This window comes from Scyliorhinus torazame, chromosome 16 (assembly GCF_047496885.1).
Source record: "Scyliorhinus torazame isolate Kashiwa2021f chromosome 16, sScyTor2.1, whole genome shotgun sequence".
NCBI lineage: Eukaryota > Metazoa > Chordata > Chondrichthyes > Carcharhiniformes > Scyliorhinidae > Scyliorhinus > Scyliorhinus torazame.
This window is the reverse complement of record NC_092722.1, coordinates 4,889,989-4,910,503: the sequence shown is the minus strand read 5'-3', so window position 1 is coordinate 4,910,503 and position 20,515 is coordinate 4,889,989. Positions and strand designations below refer to the sequence as shown.

General features: G+C 47.2%; 1 protein-coding gene across 3 annotated transcripts in view; it reads right to left on the bottom strand.

Annotated features, from left to right (window-relative positions):
- LOC140392539 (NAD kinase-like) overlaps positions 1-20,515 on the bottom strand; it is a 116,367-nt gene that overhangs the window by 27,661 nt on the left and 68,191 nt on the right. The window contains exon 1 of one of the 3 annotated variants that reach the window (XM_072477815.1): positions 14,666-14,897. The exons of the other annotated variants lie outside the window; for them this stretch is intronic. Within the exon in view, the coding sequence (XP_072333916.1) occupies positions 14,666-14,742 (77 nt within the window). The 5' untranslated portion in view covers positions 14,743-14,897. Of the gene's footprint in view, positions 1-14,665; positions 14,898-20,515 lie in introns of those variants that run through there. 3 annotated transcript variants of the gene reach the window in all.

Sequence of the window (20,515 nt, the reverse complement as noted above, 5' to 3'; positions counted from 1 at the left end):
TGCCCATGAGTGCACAGGAGAGGTTATAATTAAATAAATAATACATTGACCTAGTGGCCGAGCTGGTTTAAATAAAAGAGAATGGAATAGAAAGATCCCAGAACAGAACTTCCCCCCCCTCCCATATCCCAATAGCCCCACAACCTAACCTGCATATCCCTGGACACTAATGGGTAATTTAACATGCCCAATCAATCTAACCTGCACATCTTTGGACTGTGGGAGGAAACCGAGCACCCGGAGGAAACTCACGCACACACGGGGAGGATGTGCAAACTCCGCACAGACAGTGACCCAAGGCCAGAATCAAACCCAGGTCCCTGGCATTGTGAGGCAGCAATGCCAACCACTGCCACCCATGGACAGGACATACCTGGGCAATTTTTCACATTGTCAGGTAGATGCCAGTACAGTAGCTGTACTGGAACAGCTTGGCTAGGGGCGGGGGATAGTTCCGGAGTACAAGTCTTCAGTACTATTGCCGGAATGATGTCAGGGCCCATAGCCTTTGCAGTATCCAGTCCCTTCAGTTGTTCCTTGATATCACGTGGAGTGAATCAAATTGACATTGGGGATCTCGGGAGGCGGCAGAGATAGGTCAAGTAGGTTTTTCCCAGTTTCTGATTCCCTCACCACCTGCCGTTGACCCAGTCGAGCAGCTATGTCCTTTAGGACTCAGTCAGCTCAGTAAGCAGTGATGTTACCAAGCCACTTTTGATGGAGGACACTGAAAATCTCCACCAAGGGGTGTTCAGCATGGTGGAGCACTGTTTCATCAGCTGAGAGGGGGTTATGGGCAGTAGGTGATAACCAGCAGGAGTCCTCCTTGCCCAGGTTTGATCTGATGCCATGAGCCTTCATGGAGTCTCGAGTCAATGTTGAGGATTCCCAGGGCAATTCCCTCCTGAAGGAATACCGCTGTGCCACCACCTCTGGTGGATATTTTAGTGTCTGAGACATTGACACTCATGGGATCCTACCCGAAGGATGTCTTTTGCTTGACTAGTCAGTGAGACAGTGCTCGCTATTTAATAAGGAGCAGACTACAGGGTCCACACAGCTGAGTCATTTGTCTAAGTCAATGTTGGGTGGTCCATCTGGTTAATTCCTTTGTTAAGTCTTTTAGCTTGTTTGGTCATTTCAGAGGAAGAGCGAACAATATTGCTGTGGGTCTGGAGTCACATGTAGGCCAGGCCAGGCCGATTCCCTTCCCTAACGGGCAGTAGTGAACCAGATGGGGTTTTACACCAATCGACAATGATTCCATGGTCACTATATTCCAGATTTATTAACTGAACTTAGATTCCACCAGCTGTTGGGGTGAGATTTGAACCCATGCCCCCAGAGCAGTAGCCTGGGGCCTGTGGATTACTAGTCCGATGGCATTACCCCTATGCCACCACCTCCCCTCCAGAGCTGGCCTCAATGTTCCAGGACATGGTAAAGTCAGGCATAGTCACTCTGCCGTTACAGCTATCACACATCAGAAAATCACAAACAAATCAGTCTGCGATGTTCCGATACATCCTGCTCCAAGAGGTCAGATGCAATTGCTTTTAAAGGTTTATAAGAAACAAGTTTTAACAACACCACCAAGGTATGTAGCTGCAGAACCTGGTCCACAATACAGATAGCCAATCAAACCATTTATGAAAATATGCTCAACATATTTGAGTGAAACGTAATGTGGGCTTATTTTTATATTCACACAAGAGGCAGAAAATGGAAACTTGTTATAACATTTCATCCAAAAGACAGCACGTATGACAATGCAGCACTCCCTCAGTACTGACCCTCTGACAGTGCGGCACTCCCTCAGTACTGACCCTCTGACAGTGCGGCACTCCCTCAGTACTGACCCTCTGCCAGTGCAGCACTCCCTCAGTACTGACCCTCTGACAGTGAGCACTCCCTCAGTACTGACCCTCTGATAGTGCAGCACTCCCTCAGTACTGACTCTATGACAGTGCAGCACTCCCTCAGTACTGACCCTCTGACAGTGCAGCACTCCCTCAGTACTGATCCTCTGACAGTGCAGCACTCCCTCAGTACTGACCCTCTGACAGTGCAGCACTCCCTCAGTACTGACCCTCTGCCAGTGCAGCACTCCCTCAGTACTGACCCTCTGACAGTGCAGCACTCCCTCAGTACTGATCCTCTGACAGTGCAGCACTCCCTCAGTACTGACCCTCTGACAGTGCAGCACTCCCTCAGTACTGACCCTCTGCCAGTGCAGCACTCCCTCAGTACTGACCCTCTGACAGTGAGCACTCCATCAGTACTGACCCTCTGATAGTGCAGCACTCCCTCAGTACTGACTCTATGACAGTGCAGCACTCCCTCAGTACTGACCCTCTGACAGTGCAGCACTCCCTCAGTACTGATCCTCTGACAGTGCAGCACTCCCTCAGTACTGACCCTCTGACAGTGCAGCACTCCCTCAGTACTGACCCTCTGACAGTGCAGCACTCCCTCAGTACTGACCCTCTGACAATGCAGCACTCCCTCAGTACTGACCCTCTGACAGTGAGCACTCCCTCAGTATTGACCCTCTGACAGTGCGGCACTCCCTCAGTACTGACCCTCTGACAGTGCAGCACTCCCTCAGTACTGACCTTCTGCCAGTGCAGCACTCCCTCAGTACTGATCCTCTGATAGTTCAGCACTCCCTCAGTACTGATCCTCTGATAGTGCCCCTCGGTACTGACCCCTCTGATAGTGCAGCACCCTCTCAGTATTGACCCTGCACTCCCTCAGTACTGACCCTCTGACAGTGCAGCACTCCCTCAGTACTTACCCTGCACTCCCTCAGTACTGACCCTCTGACAGTGCAGCACTCCCTCAGTACTGACCCTCTGACAGTGCAGCACTCCCTCAGTACTGACCCTCTGACTGTGCAGCACTCCCTCAGTACTGACCCTCTGACTGTGCAGCACTCCCTCAGTACTGACCCTCTGACTGTGCAGCACTCCCTCAGTACTGATCCTCTGACTGTGCAGCACTCCCTCAGTACTGACCCCTGACAGTGCAACACTCCCTCAGTACTGACCCTCTGACAGAGCAGCACTCCCTCAGTACTGACCCTCTGACAGTGCAGCACTCCCTCAGTACTGACCCTCTGACAGTGCAGCACTCCCTCAGTACTGACCCTCTGACAGTGCAGCACTCCCTCAGTACTGACCCTCTGACTGTGCAGCACTCCCTCAGTACTGACCCTCTGACTGTGCAGCACTCCCTCAGTACTGACCCTCTGACTGTGCAGCACTCCCTCAGTACTGATCCTCTGACTGTGCAGCACTCCCTCAGTACTGACCCCCTGACAGTGCAACACTCCCTCAGTACTGACTCTCTGACAGTGCAGCACTCCCTCGGTACTGACCCTCTGACAGTGCAGCGCTCCCTCAGTACTGACCCTCTGACAGTGCAGCACTCCCTCAGTACTGACACTCTGACAGTACGGCGCTCCCTCAGTACTGACCCTCTGACAGTGCAGCACTCCCTCAGTACTGACCCTCTGACAGTGCGGCACTCCCTCAGTACTGACCCTCTGACAGTGCAGCACTCCCTCAGTACTGACCCTCTGACAGTGCAGCACTCCCTCAGTACTGACCCTCTGACTGTGCAGCACTCCCTCAGTACTGACCCTCTGACAGTGCAGCACTCCCTCAGTACTGACCCTCTGACAGTGCGGCACTCCCTCAGTACTGACCCTCTGACAGTGCAGCACTCCCTCAGTACTGACCCTCTGACAGTGCAGCACTCCCTCAGTACTGACCCTCTGACAGTGCAGCACTCCCTCAGTACTGACCCTGAACTCCCTCAGTACTGACCCTCTGACAGTGCGGCACTCCCTCAGGACTGCACAGGAGGGCCGGCCTGATCTTTTGAGCTCAAATCTCTGGAATGGAATTTGAAGAAGTTTCTGAGCCAGAGGCAGGACTGCAACCCACTGAGCCATGGCCATGTAAGCATGGAATTGAAACGTCCCTGGTTAATGGTCACAATTTGAAGGTTTCCAGATATTGTGGTCAGATTATGATTGGGATTTATATTCTTGACATTTTGACCCATGAATCAAACTGAACATGTGAAATAAAAAGGACTGTGGTTTGTGGATTTTGATTTAACTGGAGTGTAACTGAACTCACTGCAACCTTTTTGAAAAACAAATGTACAAGTTGAGCTCTGATTATTGCATTGGACCACCCAACCTTAACCAGGGCCTAGAAGAAATTAGCTTTGCTAGAGAACTTTGCTCGCGTTCTGCCAAGAGTTTGCTTTCTAAAAAATACTTGCATAATTCAACTCCTAGTATATGCATTGTCAGGTTTAAAACAATAGTGAATCTAATTAATTGTATATAATTATATTAAAACAATCATTATTGTTGCTTTAAATGCAAGTGTTTAGTTCCTTCTAAAAACAAACAGGGACTACGTTACACCGAGTCCAATCCCGCACATCTCCAAAGGGTGAATTAATTACACACTTTATATCTCTCTTTATATCTTTCCCCATTTTACTTTCATTATTCTGCTTGAATCAAAAGAAAGCAATTCTGTATTGCTTGTGCGATGGTGTAGATAATTCAGGGAGGCCGGGTTGCTGCTGCAGCATGAACTCACCTCCTCCAGCTTCATCAATCTTGTGTCGCTCTTAAATTCAAGTCGGTTAGTCCCATTATGCTAACACGTAATGCCTTCTGCCTAATCACACCAAGTCTTCCCTCTACCGCTCCTTCCAGCATCATCATGTCTGAACCATTGCTTCAGGCTGCAAGGTCAAAGGATTTCACCTTCCGCCTGTCCACCACCAATAACAACCCCATGTCGGTGAAGGCACGGTTACTCAACGGGCAGAAGGCGAATAGAGGTGGAAATCTCATAGAAGATAAGTGGGGAGCAGTCAGAAAAATTACTTTGGGGGTGAATGTGAATGTGGTCTGGTTGGGAATGAAGGAAAAAGTTCAAAAACGCATCAGAAGCTATTTATTTGAAAACTGCAAATAAATACCATGAACTACAGCACACTATTGCCATGTTTTAATAATCCTGCATGAAACAAATTCTTGAACTGCCCGTCCGTATTCATCCATCCAAGCGGTTATTGGATAGGCACATGGAGACAACAGAATGACGGAGTGGGATAGCTTGAACTTGGTTTCGGACAATGCTCGGCACAACATCGAGGGCCGAGGGACCTGTTGTGCTGTTCTATAACAGTTCCCAGTCCATCGCCTTTACACAGGAATTCACCACGGACTATAAACACGCTTCCATTATTTAGACTTAACATTTTACAAAATTTCCATTAGATTATCTTGTTCTAGTGAAAAGCCCCAATTATTTAGTCTTTTGTTGCAAATACAAATCCCCGTTCCGGATACTGTTTGAGTGAACTGGTAATGGACTCGCACTGTGTCCTTTCTGGAAGGGGCTACCTAGATTTGCCCAATTATCCAGTGGCAGCTTAACCAATGTACATCCCAAATAGCAGTGCTTTCCTAAACTATTCAATACCCCTCTGTGAAAAATCCAGAGTGCCTTCGTCTCGTTAGAGCTTTACCTGTCAGCACTGCCAACATTAAAGACCTCATTATCTGCACTCTTACATCTCCCTGCTGCGCTCTGCTAAGTGTACAGGATTGTGATGTTTACAGCACATGAAAGGCTATTTGGCCCAACTGGTCCATGCTAGTATTTGGATTCCACATACACCGGCTTCCATTCTAATGACCTCTTCCCACCCTGCCCCATATCTTTGTATCTTCTTCTTTCTCACATACATGTCCAGCCTCCCATAAATGCTTCTGATACACTCATTCCATCTGGCAGCGACTTCCACCTTCTCACCACTCTGCGCAAATAAATCGCTCCTAAATTCATTATTTCATCTGTTAGTGGCTATTTCGCATTTACACCCCTTTGTTCAGAACTCACCCACAATTGAAACCAGTTTCTCCACATTCACCTTACCGAACCCAATTCATAATTTTAAAGACACCCGTTGTTTTTTTTTTTTTTAATGTATTCATTATGCTAGGCCAGCATTTGCTGCAACTCCGTAATAGCCCTTGAGAAGGGGTTGGTGAACCTGTTCGTGCGCGTTCTCAGACTTTTGTATCCCCCACCTGATGGAAGAAGTTGGAAGAGTGAATAAGCTGGGTGGGAGGCATCTTGGATTATGCTGCATTGTGGCATAGGTACACCCAAAGTGCGGTTAGGAAGCTCCATCATTTTGACCCAGTGATGGTGAAGGAGCAGTGAGCTGTCAGGTCTTCTCTTATCTATGGAAAAGTGCCCCAGCCTTGATCCTTCCTGTTCGTTGCATCCTCTCAATTCTTGGGTACTTCCTCCAGAGCTTCAATATCCTTTTCGGCATATACAAACATAGGAAATAGGAGCAGGAGGAGTTCATTCGGCCCTTCGAGCCCGCTCCCCCACTCATTAGGATCATGGCTGATCATCCAACTCAATAGCCTGCTCCCACCTTCTCCCCATTACGTTTGATCCCCTTCGCCCTAAGTGCCAAATCTAACTGCTTCTTGAAAACAATGTTTTGGCCTCAAATACTTCCCGTGGTAACAAATTCCACAGGCTCACCACTCTCTGGGCGAAGAAATGTCTCCCCCATCTCAGTCCCAGTCTATCCCATATCCTCAGGTTGTGACCCCTGGTTGTGGACACCCCCAGCATTGGGAACATCCGTCCTGCATCCACCCGGTCTAGTCCCGTTAGAATTGTATACTTTTGTGAGATCCCCCCCCCCCCACTAATTCTTCTGAACTCCCAATGAATACAATCCTAACTGACTGAATCTCTCCTCATTCGTTATCCTGCCATCTCAGGAAACAGCTGGTAAACCTTTGCTGCACTCCCTCGAGAGCAAGAACATCCTTCCTCAGATAAGGAGACCACAACTGCTCACAGTATTCCAGGTCTAGCCTCGCCTGGATAATTGCAGCAAGACATGGACAACAGAACTGCATGAAGTGTTGCAAGTGTGGTCTAACCAGCATTCTGTACTAGACCAAGCGACATTCAACCTAAAGTGCGGGCACAGATGAATAGCGTTGGCCCGAAGTTGACTGATGGTTTTTCCTTCTGCTATCTGGTTCTTTCTTTAGTCCTCTCTCCTTTTCCCACAACCTTCCTGTCCGGTAGTTCCCAGACACTCCAGTCAGCAGTGAAGACATCCCATGTATCGACTCGGTCCCGGTCAACTTGACGTCTCTCTTGCATCCTTGTATCATAGAATTCACAGTGCAGAAGGTCGTCATTTGGCCCTTCGAGTCTGCATCAGCCCTTGGAAAGAGCACCCCATGTAAGCCCACACATCCCTATCCCCGTAACCCAGTAACCCCACCCAACCTTTTTGGACAGTAAGGGCAATTTATCATTGCCAATCCATCTAATATCACATCTTTGGACATTGGGAGGAAACTGGAGCATCTGGAGGAAACCCACGCAGACACAGGGAAATCGTGCAGACTCCACACAGACAGTGACCCAAGCCGGGAATCAAACCTGGGACCCTGGAGCGGTGAAGCAACTGTGCTACCCACTGTGCTACCGTGTCGTATCACAGACACGGGCAACCCGTTGGTCTTGTGCCGATTGCAAATCCTCCATACAGCATGTCTTCTGGAATGCGTCATCATCTATCAGCTTGACCCAGTCAAATGACCCAGTTTGCTGCCGTCAGAGAGCAAAGATGCGAATGAACCTCATATTTCACAACGCTGGATTTCATTTGTCATTTATCTGCCTATTTATGAGCTATATTGTCCATGCCCCCAACACCCCAAAATGTAATATCATTGGCAAATTTGGCACTTTACCTGCAATTTCGGAATCCAAATTATTTGTGTATGTCGTGAATAACAACGATCGCAACACCGATCTTTCCATTCTCTGCCAACGAGAAACCCTTCCTCAATTCTTACCCTCCATTTTCCTCCTGTTGTGAAGCCTGATGTGTTCGGTGCTCTGGATCCGTGGAACACATACAGGTCCACCAACACTTAAAATAGTGCAACACTATTTTATTGAATCATTAACTGTTTAACATACTCTGACTGTGGGTTAACACGATACTAGCTTTAACTAAAGACCTTTGCCTTGTCCTAACCAGTCGATGCACTCAGCACATGGTGAATGTCTGTGTTACAGGCTGTGAGCTCTGTCCTCCTAGCTAGCTGCAACTCGAATGAGCGGGAACTCGTTGATGCCCCCTGTCTTGAGAGTGCGTGTGCTCTAACTGGTGATTGGCTGCGGTGTTGTGTGTGTTGATTGGTCCCACTGCGTGTCCATCAGTGTGTGTCTGCACCATGATATACTGGTGTATATTATGACAAAGCCCTGGACACCACAGGCTCTGGCCTTTATTACAAATATCTGATGTGGCACCCTTTATTAATAGCCTTCCTCAAGGACATGTACATCAGATCTGCTGCACTGCCCTTAACTCGGTTATCTCTCCACTGAATTCTAGTGGTGTGATTGAATGTGACCTTCATATACACGCTGACTATTTTTTGTTACATCTTCTGGTTCTGGATGTTCTGTTAACTGAGGTTTCAGCAAACATTCTGGTATCTTTCCCACCATTGGCCTTCAGGTGACTGGTCTATAGATCCCTGGAATTGCTCCAGCTCCCTTTCGTTAGACTCACCAGTCTTTCTGCACTATTTAATTTCTCTGTTCAATTTTTAGATATGGATATTCGCGACTCTGAAACATTCCACCCACTTTCCTCGAGTTTCATCCATCCAGGTCTGGTTTTGCCCTCGGGTCGGTTTAGTTTCTCCTTCCTTTCCACTCTAACTGCTGTAATGTTCCGCTTGGCTTTTCTCCGGTTGTCATTTGCTCTCTAGTAGTCTCATCAGTCAAAACTAAAGCAAAGTAACTATCCATTATCCCAGACACTTTTACATGTCCTTCCTTTCACTGCTTTTCCCTCTTAAACTCCGCATAGAATTTCATTGATCCACACTGAAGAATCCAATCTCATGGGATGAGGCTTTGTCATAATTCCGTCTCTAGGTGGGTGGGAAAATAAATAGTGAGGCGATTGTTATTCAACAAAATGGGACTTCAGCAGTTAAAACCAATTTCATCGTTAAAATATCTGCAAAATAATTGCAGCAAGCAGCAAATTCAGAGCAGAGTGCGCAATATTTATCTGCTTCTACACCGATTTAACACTGCAGGTACAAACCCCAAAATAAACTCCTCTGATCTGCCAAGTTGCAGGAGGAACTATTTCTTTTTTAAAACCTGGGTTATTCTGACTCCTGTCGTGTATCCATTATGGAGAAGCAGTGCGGCCCCTTAGTGTGACATCGTAATTCTCAGACACGTATGTCAGACATCCTAATGCTTTACTACAAGAAAACTGTGACCCAGTACCAGCTCGAGAGCAGGGCCATGCTGCAGGCATGTAGGTGGAGAATGGCAGCAGTGTGTGAGATTAGGTGTCAACCGTGGTCTGTGGTTAACATCCTTGCCCCTGAATCAGGAGATCTGGGTTCAAATCCCACTCCAGAGACCAGAGTGCAAGAGTCAAGGCCGATTGATCCTCCAGTGCAGTTTGGAGCAGCTACCACTTTGTGGCAAGGACCAGCATTGGGGAGCACGGTAGCACAGTGGCTAGCATTGTTGCTTCACAGCGCCAGGGTCCCAGGTTCGATTCCCGGCTTGGGTCACTGTCTGTGTGGAGTCTGCACATCCTCCCCGTGTGTGCGTGGGTTTCCTCCGGGAGCTCCAGTTTCCTCCCACAAGTCCAGAAAGACGTTCTGTTAGGTGAATTGGACATTCTGAATTCTCCTTGTGTATCCGAACATGCACCGTAATGTGGCGACTAGGGGCTTTTCACAGTAACTTCATTGCAGTGTTAATGTAAGCCTACTTGTGACAATAAAGATTATATTTATTATTATTTGGATGTTCTATCTGCTCTCTCAGATGGATGTGAACAATCCTAGGACTATTTCAGAGAAGAGCCAAGGATATTTTCTCCTGTGTCCTGGCCAACATTCACCCCAAAATCTACATCACAAAAACAGATGATTCAGTCATTATCACATTGCTGTTTGCGAGATGTTGATATGCACAATTCAGTCGCATTCCCTGGAACACAACACGTTACACTTCAAAAGTACATCATTGGCTGCCACGTCCTTTGGAATGTCCTGCGATTGTGGATAGTTCTTTAGATATGCAATATTAAAAAATCTTGGGATCTTGATGTCATTGGTTTAACGGACCTCATGACTGAATTCTTCCTGCTACTGAATGTTGCCAAGGTTTGCCCCTCGGTGCAGGTTCAGGAAATGTAACATTGTAAAGGTGCCGGCAGTGGCGTCGAGCTCAGCAGCCAACACTGATAACAATGGGTTAATTCATTCATTTCTTTTGCAGAGATCGCTGGGAGACTTTAGCTTCAGCAAGGACTGAACTTGATCAACCTTAATCCACCAATTAGAGCTCCAGGTGTGGAGCTTAAAGAAAAGCAAAAATGGAAAAAGTGGGGGGGGGGGGGGGGGGGGGGACCCTGCATTTATATAGCACCTATACATCCAAAGGATGTTCTAGTGCATTTCACAGCAAAAGGATTATTTTGATCTTTAACTACTGTTATAACTTATGGGAGCATGCGGGTAATCCCCTGACAGCCATGTTCCAGAAACATCAATGGGGTAACTGGCCTGACAATCTGTTTTTAATGAAAAAGAGTGTGTCAGCCAGCACAGTGCTCCCTCAGTACTGCCCTGGTGTTGGCCGCCATTAACTGCTCAAGTCCCTGGTGTCAGAAGTGAAAGGGCCAATGAGAAGGCAAGGTCTCGGCGATATACCAGGAGATGCAGGAGGAGGAGGAGGCCTCAGTGGAGGAGCTGGAAGGTAAATAAAATGAAAATGAAAATCGCTTATTATCACAAGTAGGCTTCAAATGAAGTTACTGTGAAAAGGCCCTAGTCGCCACATTCTGGCGCATGTTCGGGGAGCCCGGTAGAGCTGGGGGAGGAGATAGACGAGGGTACATGGGCGGACACCCTGGGTAGGGTAAATTCTTCCTCCTCTTGTGCCAGGCTTAGCCTGATACAATTTAAGGTTCTGCACAGGGCGCACATGACTGGGGCAAGGCTGAGTCGGTTTTTTGGAGTGGAGGACAGGTGTGTGAGGTGTTCGGTGAGCCCAGCAAATCATGCCCACATGTTCTGGGTGTGCCCAGCGCTGGATGGGTTCTGGAGGGATGTTGCGAGGACGGTGACTAAGGTGGTAAACACCCGGGTTAAGCAGAGTTGGGGGCTCGTACTATTTGGAGTATCGGACAAGCCGGGAGGGCAGGAGGCGAAAGAGGCCAGTATTCTGACCTTTGTGTCCCTGATAACCCGGTGGAGGATTCTGCTACAGTGGAAGGATGTGAGGCCCCCGAGCGTGGAAGCCTGGATCAGTGACATGGCAGGGTTCATTAAATTGGAGAGGGTAAAATGTGCCTTGAGGATCTGTGCAAGGGTACTTTGTGTTTACTACTGTGTTTATTATCGTTTAATGGGGGGCTTGTATATTGGGGGAATACGTGACATAGCTATAAGATGTTTATTTATGTGTTCTTTGTTTTTTCTTATTTCTGTAAGGGGGGGGTGGGGGGTTTGTTGAAAATATGTAAAAAATTTGAATAAAAATATTTAAAAAAAAAAAAGAAAGGGCCAATGAGACCAAATTCTTTTCTCTAAAATACAATTTATTCATATATTCTACATTACAAACCAGTTGAAATTTAACATTATATCAAAGTGCAGGACAAATGAGTTTCCTCTAACACAGCGCGTGGCTCTCTAAGATGCCTCGACAGTTCCAGCTTATGTTTACAATACTTGTCCAGGCCAAGAGGCTTTACAGGGGTTCCAGCCCCTCGGTGTACTGTGATGGGAGGACCTTACACAGCGACCTTTCCCCATTGGGACTTCGTGATGCCTGCCCCAAGCTTTAGGACATTCCTCAGCACGTAGTCTCAATCTTACAATGTGCAGGTCTCAGTCATCAACAACTCGTTGCACTGCAAGACCCACAGGTTTGGGCAGACAAAGCATTTCACCGAACTGATGGTCCTCCAGTCGTAGTTGATCTTTATCGTGTGCGTCCATGGAAACACGTCCTGCGTAACGGATGAACCTCAATAGAAACCACCACATCTCTTTCACGAGTGCAAAGTGAAGGGGACTCCAGGTTCACAGGAAGGATTTGATGGAAAGGAGCCCTTCTCACCATCAGCCAAGCTGTCTCTTGGTGCATGTTTGAACATTCTGGCAATGGGACATTCGGTCAAATAGCTACGGCAGTCTGTTCAGCATCCACCATCGCCTTTTCCCACAGGACTTACGAGGATGTTACATGTGGACAATAGCCTGATGCGATCAAAGGTGTTTTTCTGCATAAAGATTGCCACAAGGGCCGGGTGGTCTGGCATGGTCCAATTGAATAGTGTGTTATGCAGCAACATGGCCAGGTTCATTCTTCACAAAACCAGGGACAGGTAGGACCTCCGCACGCAGTGACACTTGGTGCTTCCGTACCGAGGGTCTCCACACAGCTTGATGCAGACCCACACAAAGGTGGCCATTGGGATGAGGGAAACGTTGGGTATGTTTTCTCCTCTTCATCTGGAGGATTGCCCCGACGAACAGGGTCTATTTTCAGTCCTCAGATCAAGGTGAGATAGCTCAGGTGAGAGACACACACACAGACCTACATTTAAGAGTTTTGCAGTATTCGATCTTCTTCAGCCGATCCTCGATTTGTGGAAAAACAAGTGACAAAAGTTGTGCCGGTGTACAAACATGCAACTGGAAATGGAGGAAGGTGGCCAGGCATTGTACATGGCTTTCTGTTTGATGTGCGTCAACAACAATGGTAAACTCCAGGTTACAGTCCAGTTGTGACTCCTTCTGCCCAGCACAGCAGGTGTAGAGCTCAAATAGTCTAACCCTGCCCTTCAAATGGTGAAAACCAGCTCCCTCTCAGGGGGGAGATTCTGCTGATTGTCAATGATCCTCGTTTACACCACAAGAATCCACTCTCATGTTGTTGGCAGTGGACAGAAATCTTGCACAGCTACTGGAACAAAACAGAAATGAGAGTGATGGGAGAGTGTGTGCTGGGAGGTGCATTTTGTTTTTTCTTTAAAAAGGTAAACTCCTGTGCTTCCTGTTGCATGGACAAACAGGAGTGTATTCATTTTGGGATTCTCAACATCTCACACAGGTCACCAACCTGAAACGTTAACTCTTTCTCTCCACAGACACTGACCTGTTGAGCTTTTCCAGTATGTTCTGCTTGTTCTACATTGCTTTAACCATCAAGAACATCAGTACCGAGCCCACAGGCTCCAGCTGAGAAATTCTTAGCATTCGATATATAGGAGGCCATTTCACCCATTGTCTCTATGCAGGCCCACTGAGTCCCATTCCCCTCCTCGCCCCTCCCGCTTGCCCCCTCCCAGTCCCACAGCTGCATTTCCCTCAAGTGCCCATTCGATTTCCTTTTGAAATCATTGATTGTTTCCACTTCCATTGCTCTCACTAGCAGCAGGTTCTGGTCATCACTGCTTGCTGCACGGAAACGCTTCTTCTTCACAACCATTCAGGCAACAAGCACTGCAATACCTTCTCTGTTTCTTCACCAAAAAACTTCACTGGATTTGGCAAGCATTCATCTCCCATTTACAAATCCGTGCTAGCTCTCCTTAATGATCACAAATCTCCGAGTGATCTGTTCATTCCTATCCTGATTATTGATTCTGAAATCTTATCCACCATTGATTTTTTTTTTTTAAATTCAGAGTCCTCAATTCTTTTTTTCCAATTAAGGGGCAATTTAGCGTGGCCAATCCACCTAATCTGCACATCTTTTTTTGGGCTGTGTGGGCGAAATCCACGCAAACACGGGGAGAATGTACAAACTCCACACGGACAGTGAACCAGAGCCGGGATCGAACCTGCGACCTCGGCGCCGTGAGGCAGCAGGGCTCATCCACTGCGCCACCGTGCTGCCCTTTTGGATTCTCTTTAACATAATTCCCATTCTACCGTATTCTCATTCTTTTATTAGTCTTATTTTACTTTTCACTTCCTGTCTGAATTGGCTTGGCCGAGATCTCACTTGAAGAATTCACCTGACAAGCATCATTGTGCTTGATTCCATATCTCTGCCTCACTTGTTGTCGGAGCCCTGGTTTAGTTTGCTTGCCCGTTCCCTCTTGTTGGGAAAGTACCTACCTGCATCTGAAGCACCACTTCCTTATAACTCCCCCACTGTTCTGTTATATTATCTCTCTATTAACTTTGGTACCACTTTATCCTGGCTTAATCCCCCCTCCCCCGCCCACTCGCCCATCCCACTGAAGTTAGCCCTCTTCCAATGAAGAAGCTTTTTTCGAAGGTTGAAATCAGTTGACATTATACTCTCTGCTCCAGAGCAGGGTTTGCTTTTTCAATCAATTTCTGAACACATTCTCTGGTAGCGGGTTCACACACACCTGCTAGCATTTCAGGACATCAGCAGCAAAACAGACAATTCCCGTGGCATAATAACCTCCTAAATCGCACAGTATCTTAAACTACAGCAAGATAATTTATAATAGAATAAATTAAAGTGGCACTTACCATTTCCAGGAATTGCCATTTTGTGTTGGACTGTTAATATTCGCAATACAATGTACGATTCTCATGATCTCTCTCATCTGCTTGCTTCAAGATTAGGTGATATTGTAATCTCCAGTAAAAACTAGTGCACAGCCTAAAGCAACATCCTTCATTCACCCATCTGGCAATAAAACAGTCTCCACAGCAGCTCTTATTGTGCGGCAGGAATGCCCACAAAATACGAAGATCAGAAATTACGTAAAAAATTTAAACCACTCGGCAGAAGGAGGTGGAGCCAATTCCTTCAGTCAGGTGGTGCCACAGTGTGACTAACAGCAAGGTAGCCTCGACCAGAGGCTGTGACTACACATAAAACAAAGGAAGCAGGAAATAATCCAAGCCAAACCCTTACAGTAAAGCAGCCGCTGGGCGATCTGGGAGTGGCAGCATCACATCAGAGCAAACCCACACAGAACCTGCTCCAGATTAAAGCAGCATTTTACCGGTCAGTAAAATGCCACGAGAGTAACTTTGTGACGACTGTTACAGCATTCTGTAAAATCTAAACCAACCAAACAGAAAATGAATCCAGGGACCTGGGTTCGATTTCCGGCTTGGGTCACTGTCTGTGCAGAGTCTGCACGTTCTCCCCGTGTCTGCGTGGGTTTCCTCCGGGTGCTCCGGTTTCCTCCCACAAGTCCCGAAAGACGTGCTGTTCGGTGAATTGGACATTCCGAATTCTCCCTCTGTGTACCCGAACAGGTGCCGGAATGTGGCGATGAGGGGATTTTCACAGTAACTTCATTGCAGTGTGAATGTAAGACTACTTGTGACAATAAAGATTATTAGTAGTAGTACACGGGTTTCAGCATTGGCCCACTGAATCTCAATAAACCTCCAGCAGAAAAGAAACATTCCCCAAATGGGTGCAAATGTGCCAAATACAGATACATCATCCTCCCCAGAAGGAAAAATCAGTTCTGTAACAGGATTGTTATTTCCCTGTTTTGCTGGTGTTCCATTTTAAAGTATACAAGACCAGTTCAGACCAATATTCTCATTTCCCCATTTGACTGTTTTTCAATCTGGGTTCCTCGATGGTGGTTGACCAGAATAATAATTCCTCCTTCAGTGATTCCTTCCAATTTTGAGATGATTTGACTGTTGAAAGTAACTTAAAATTCTGTATCAGATGTGTTCTGTACTTTGTAATCAAATAATTCAACAGATTCTGGACGTGTGTTAACAGTCATAACCCTGAGCATTTCGTATTGGTCTAGCTACAGTTAAGGCTTTTGTTGGGTTACGGTTCTACAGGATGTGGAACCAAGGATGTGGAGCTAAAGGTACAGATCGGCCATGATCTAACGGAATGCTAGGAGAGGCTTGGGGGAGGGGGGGGGGCTGAGTGGCCTCCTCCTGTTTCTATTTAAGGACACTACCTGTTTTCCACCTCTATCCAAGGGCCATGGTGACGACAAAATGGCCCCTCAGATGCTCACCACTGATGAACGGAAAAGAATCAAAGTTAAAATTAGGCTCTGGCCAAAGATACGACGGAGTCAATCTTTACATCCAACCCTCAACTGGCTGAAAAACCACCCCTCCCACGGCAGGTTTTAAATGCATCTTTTTAAACGGGTTCCACTCCTGAAATGGAGACACATCAGAGGGGGGTAAAAGAGAAAAATGTAGATTAAAGAAAAATGAAAATCTAGGTTGAAAAACAAAAACAGGAAGAGGCGGGGGGGGGGGGGGGGAGGAGGAGGTAACGTCGATTAAGCAGAGGTGGAAAGAGTAAAAGTGACTAACGTTACATTCCCAGGGATCCAGCAGAGGGCAGTAGAGCGGAGATGCTGATTGGCTGTTGCGGGGGAAATTTGCATACATCCGTTGTGCTCACCCTAACTTGAAGGTGTACCTGAGCAAGAGACCTTAGCTGTTCAAGTGAAGACAAGCATCCAGCAAAGGGCAGTAGAGCGGAGCTGCTGAATGGCTGTTGCAGGGAAAATTTGCATACGTCCGTTGTGCTCACCCTAACTTGAAGGTCTACCTGAGCAAGCAACCCTAGCTGTTCAAGTGAAGACAACCATCCAGCAGAGGGCAGTAGAGCAGAGCTGCTGATTGGCTGTTGCGGGGAAATTTGCATACATCCGTTGTGCTCATTCTAACTTGAAGGTGTACCTGAGCAAGAGACCTGAGCTGTTCAAGTGAGGACAAGCATCCAGCAGAGGGCAGTAGAGCAGAGCTGCTGATTGGCTGTTGCGGGGGACATTTGCATACGTCTGTTGTGCTCACCCTAACTTGGAGGTGGTTTGTGGAGGAGCTCTTGTCAAGTGACACTTAAACCCGAAACACTTCTTCAGTGTTTCTCTCCCTACCCCCTCCTCTAGCCAAAAAAAACCCAACCGCTGTAAAGATCAAGAGGAAGGCTCAAGGGCAGATAGAAGTAGAAAGAAGTTGAACCGTGACGTCACAGGCTGCAGGTAAGGGATTGGCAGGTGACTGGTAAGTAGTTTTTCTTTTCCCTCAGGTGTTATCGTGCGGGGCGCAGAGGTTGCTGAGTGAGTGCTTGCTCAGAAGGGGAGTTAATAACAGGTAAGCTCTTTCTTTCTTTTTCTTTTTTTACCTAGTGGGGATGGCACGGAAGGCAGTGCATTGTTCCTCCTGCAGAATGTTTGAGGTGAGGGACGCCGTCAGTGTCCCTGCTGATTTCATCTGTGGGAAGTGCACCCATCTCCAGCTTCGCAGAAACCGCGTTAGGGAACTGGAGCTGGAGGAACTTCGGATCATTCGGGAGGCAGAAGTAGTCATAGATACAAGCTTCAGGGATGTAGTTACTCTGAAGAATAAAGATAGATGGGTGACGGCGAGAGGGGCTGGGAGGAAGCAGTCATTACAGGGATCCCCTGTGGTCATTCCCCTTAGTAACAAGTATACTGCTTTGGATACTGTTTGGGGGGGGGGGGGCTGACTTACCAGGGGTAAGCCATGGGGTACAGGTCTCTGGCACAGAGTCTGTCCCTGTTGCTCAGAAGGGAAGGGGGAAGAGGAGTAGAGCATTAGTCATTGCAGACTCCATAGTTAGGGGGATAGATAGGAGATTCTGTGGGAACGAGAGAGTTGGTGTGTTGCCTCCCAGGTGCCAGGGTGCGTGATGTCTCGGATCGTGTTTTCGGGATCCTTAAGGGGGAGGGGGAGCAGCCCCAAGTCGTGGTCCACATAGGTACCAACGACATAGGTAGGAAAAGGGATAGGAATATAAGGCAGGAATTCAGGGAGCTAGGATGGAAACTTAGATCTAGGACAAACAGAGTTATTATCTCTGGGTTGTTACCCGTGCCACGTGATAGTGAGACGAGGAATAGGGAGAGAGAGGAGTTGAACACTTGGCTACAGGGATGGTGCAGGAGGGAGGGTTTCAGATTTCTGGATAATTGGGGCTCATTCTGGGGTCGGTGTGACCTCTACAAACGGGATGGTCTACACCTGGACCAGAGGGGTACCAATATCCTGGGGGGGGAAATTTGCTAATGCTCTTCGGGAGGGTTTAAACTAGTTCAGCAGGGGCTTGGGAACCTGAATTGTAGCTCCAGTATACAGGAGGTTGAGAGTAGTGAGGTCATGAGTAAGGTTTCAAAGTTGCAGGAGTGTACCGGCAGGCAGGAAGGTGGTTTAAAGTTGTCTCCTTCAATGCCAGGAGCATCCGGAATAAGGTGGGTGAACTTGCGGCATGGGTTGGTACCTGGGACATCGATGTTGTGGCCATTTCGGAGACATGGATAGAGCAGGGACAGGAATGGTTGTTGCAGGTGCCGGGGTTTAGTTATTTCAGTAAGCTCAGGGAAGGTGGTAAAAGAGGGGGAGGGATGGCATTGTTAGTCAAGGACAGTATTACGGTGGCAGAAAGGACGTTTGATGAGGACTCATCTACTGAGGTATTATGGGCTCAGGTTAGAAACAGGAAAGGAGAGGTCACCCTGTTAGGGGTTTTCAATAGGCCTCTGAAAAGTTCCAGAGATGTAGAGGACAGGATTGCAAAGATGATTCTGGATAGGAGCAACAGGGTAGTTGTTATGGGGGACTTTAACTTTCCAAATATTGACTGGAAACGCTATAGTTCGAGTACTTTAGATGGGTGTTTTTGTCCAATGTGTGCAGGAGGGTTTCCTGACACAGTATGTAGATAGGCCAACGAGAGGAGAGGCCATATTGGATTTGGCACTGGGTAATGAACCAGGAAAGGTGTTAGATTTGGAGGTAGGTGAGCACTTTGGTGATAGTGACCACAATTCGATTACGTTTACTTTAGTGATGGAAAGGGATAGGTATATACCGCAGGCAAGAGTTATATCTGGGGTAAAGGCAATTATGATGCGATGAGGCAAGACTTAGGATGCATCAGATGGGGAGGAAAACTGCAGGGGATGGGCACAATGGAAATGTGGAGCTTGTTCAAGGAACAGCTACTGCGTGTCTTTGATAAGTATGTACCTTGTCAGGCAGGGAGGAAGTGGTTGAGCAAGGGAACCGTGGTTTACTAAAGCAGTCAAAACACTTGTCAAGAGGAAGAAGGAGGCTTATGTAAAGATGAGACATGAAGGTTCAGTTAGGGCGCTCGAGAGTTACAAGTTAGCTTGGAAGGACCTAAAGATAGAGCTAAGAAGAGCCTGGAGGGGACATGAGAGGTCTTTGGCAGGTAGGATCAAGGATAACCCTAAAGCTTTCTATAGATAAGTCAGGAATAAACAAATGACTAGGGGAAGAGAAGGGCCAGTCAAGGACAGTACTGGGAAGTTGTGCTTGGAGTCCGAGGAGATAGGAGAGGTGCTAAATGAATTTTTTTTGTCAGTATTCACACAGGAAAAAGACAATGTTGTCGAGGAGAATACTGAGATTCAGGCTACTAGACTAGAAGGGCTTGAGGTTCATAAGGAGGTGTTAGCAATTCTGGAAAGTGTGAAAATAGATAAGTCCCCTGGGCCGGGTGGGATTTATCCTAGGATTCTCTGGGAAGCTAGGGAGGAGATTGCTGAGCCTTTGGCTTTGATCTTTAAGTCATCTTTGTCTACAGGAATAGTGCCAGAAGACTGGAGGATAGCAAATGCTGTCCCCTTGTTCAAGGAGGGGAGTAGCGGTAACTATAGACCAGTGAGCCTTACTTCTGTTGTGGGTAAAGTTTATAAGAAATAGGATGTATAATCATCTGGAAAGGAATAATTTGATTAGAGATAGTCAACACGGTTTTGTGAAGTGTAGGTCGTGCCTCACAAACCTTATTGAGTTCTTTGAGAAGGTGACCAAACAGGTGGATGAGGGTAAAGCAGTTGATGTGGTGTAAATGGATTTCAGTAAAGCGTTTGATAAGGATCCCCACGGAGGCTACTGCAGAAAATAGGGAGGCATGGGATTCAGGGTGATTTAGCAGTTTGGATCAGAAATTGGCTCGCTGGAAGAAGACAAAGGGTGGTGGTTGATGGGAAATGTTCAGACTGGAGCCCAGTTACTAGTGGTGTACCACAAGGATCTGTTTTGGGGCCACTGCTGTTTGTCATTTTTATAAATGACCTCTTTATAAATGACCTGGAGGAGGGCGTAGAAGGATGGGTGAGTAAATTTGCAGATGACACTAAAGTCGGTGGAGTTGTAGACAGTGCGGAAGGATGTTACAAGTTACAGAGGGACATAGATAAGCTGCAGCGCTGGGCTGAGAGGTGGCAAATGGAGTTTAATGCAGAAAAGTGTGAGGTGATTTATTTTGGAAGGAATAACAGGAAGACCGAGTACTGGGCTAATGGTAAGATTCTTGGCAGTGTGGATGAGCGGAGAGATCTCGGTGTCCATGTACATAGATCCCTGAAAGTTGCCACC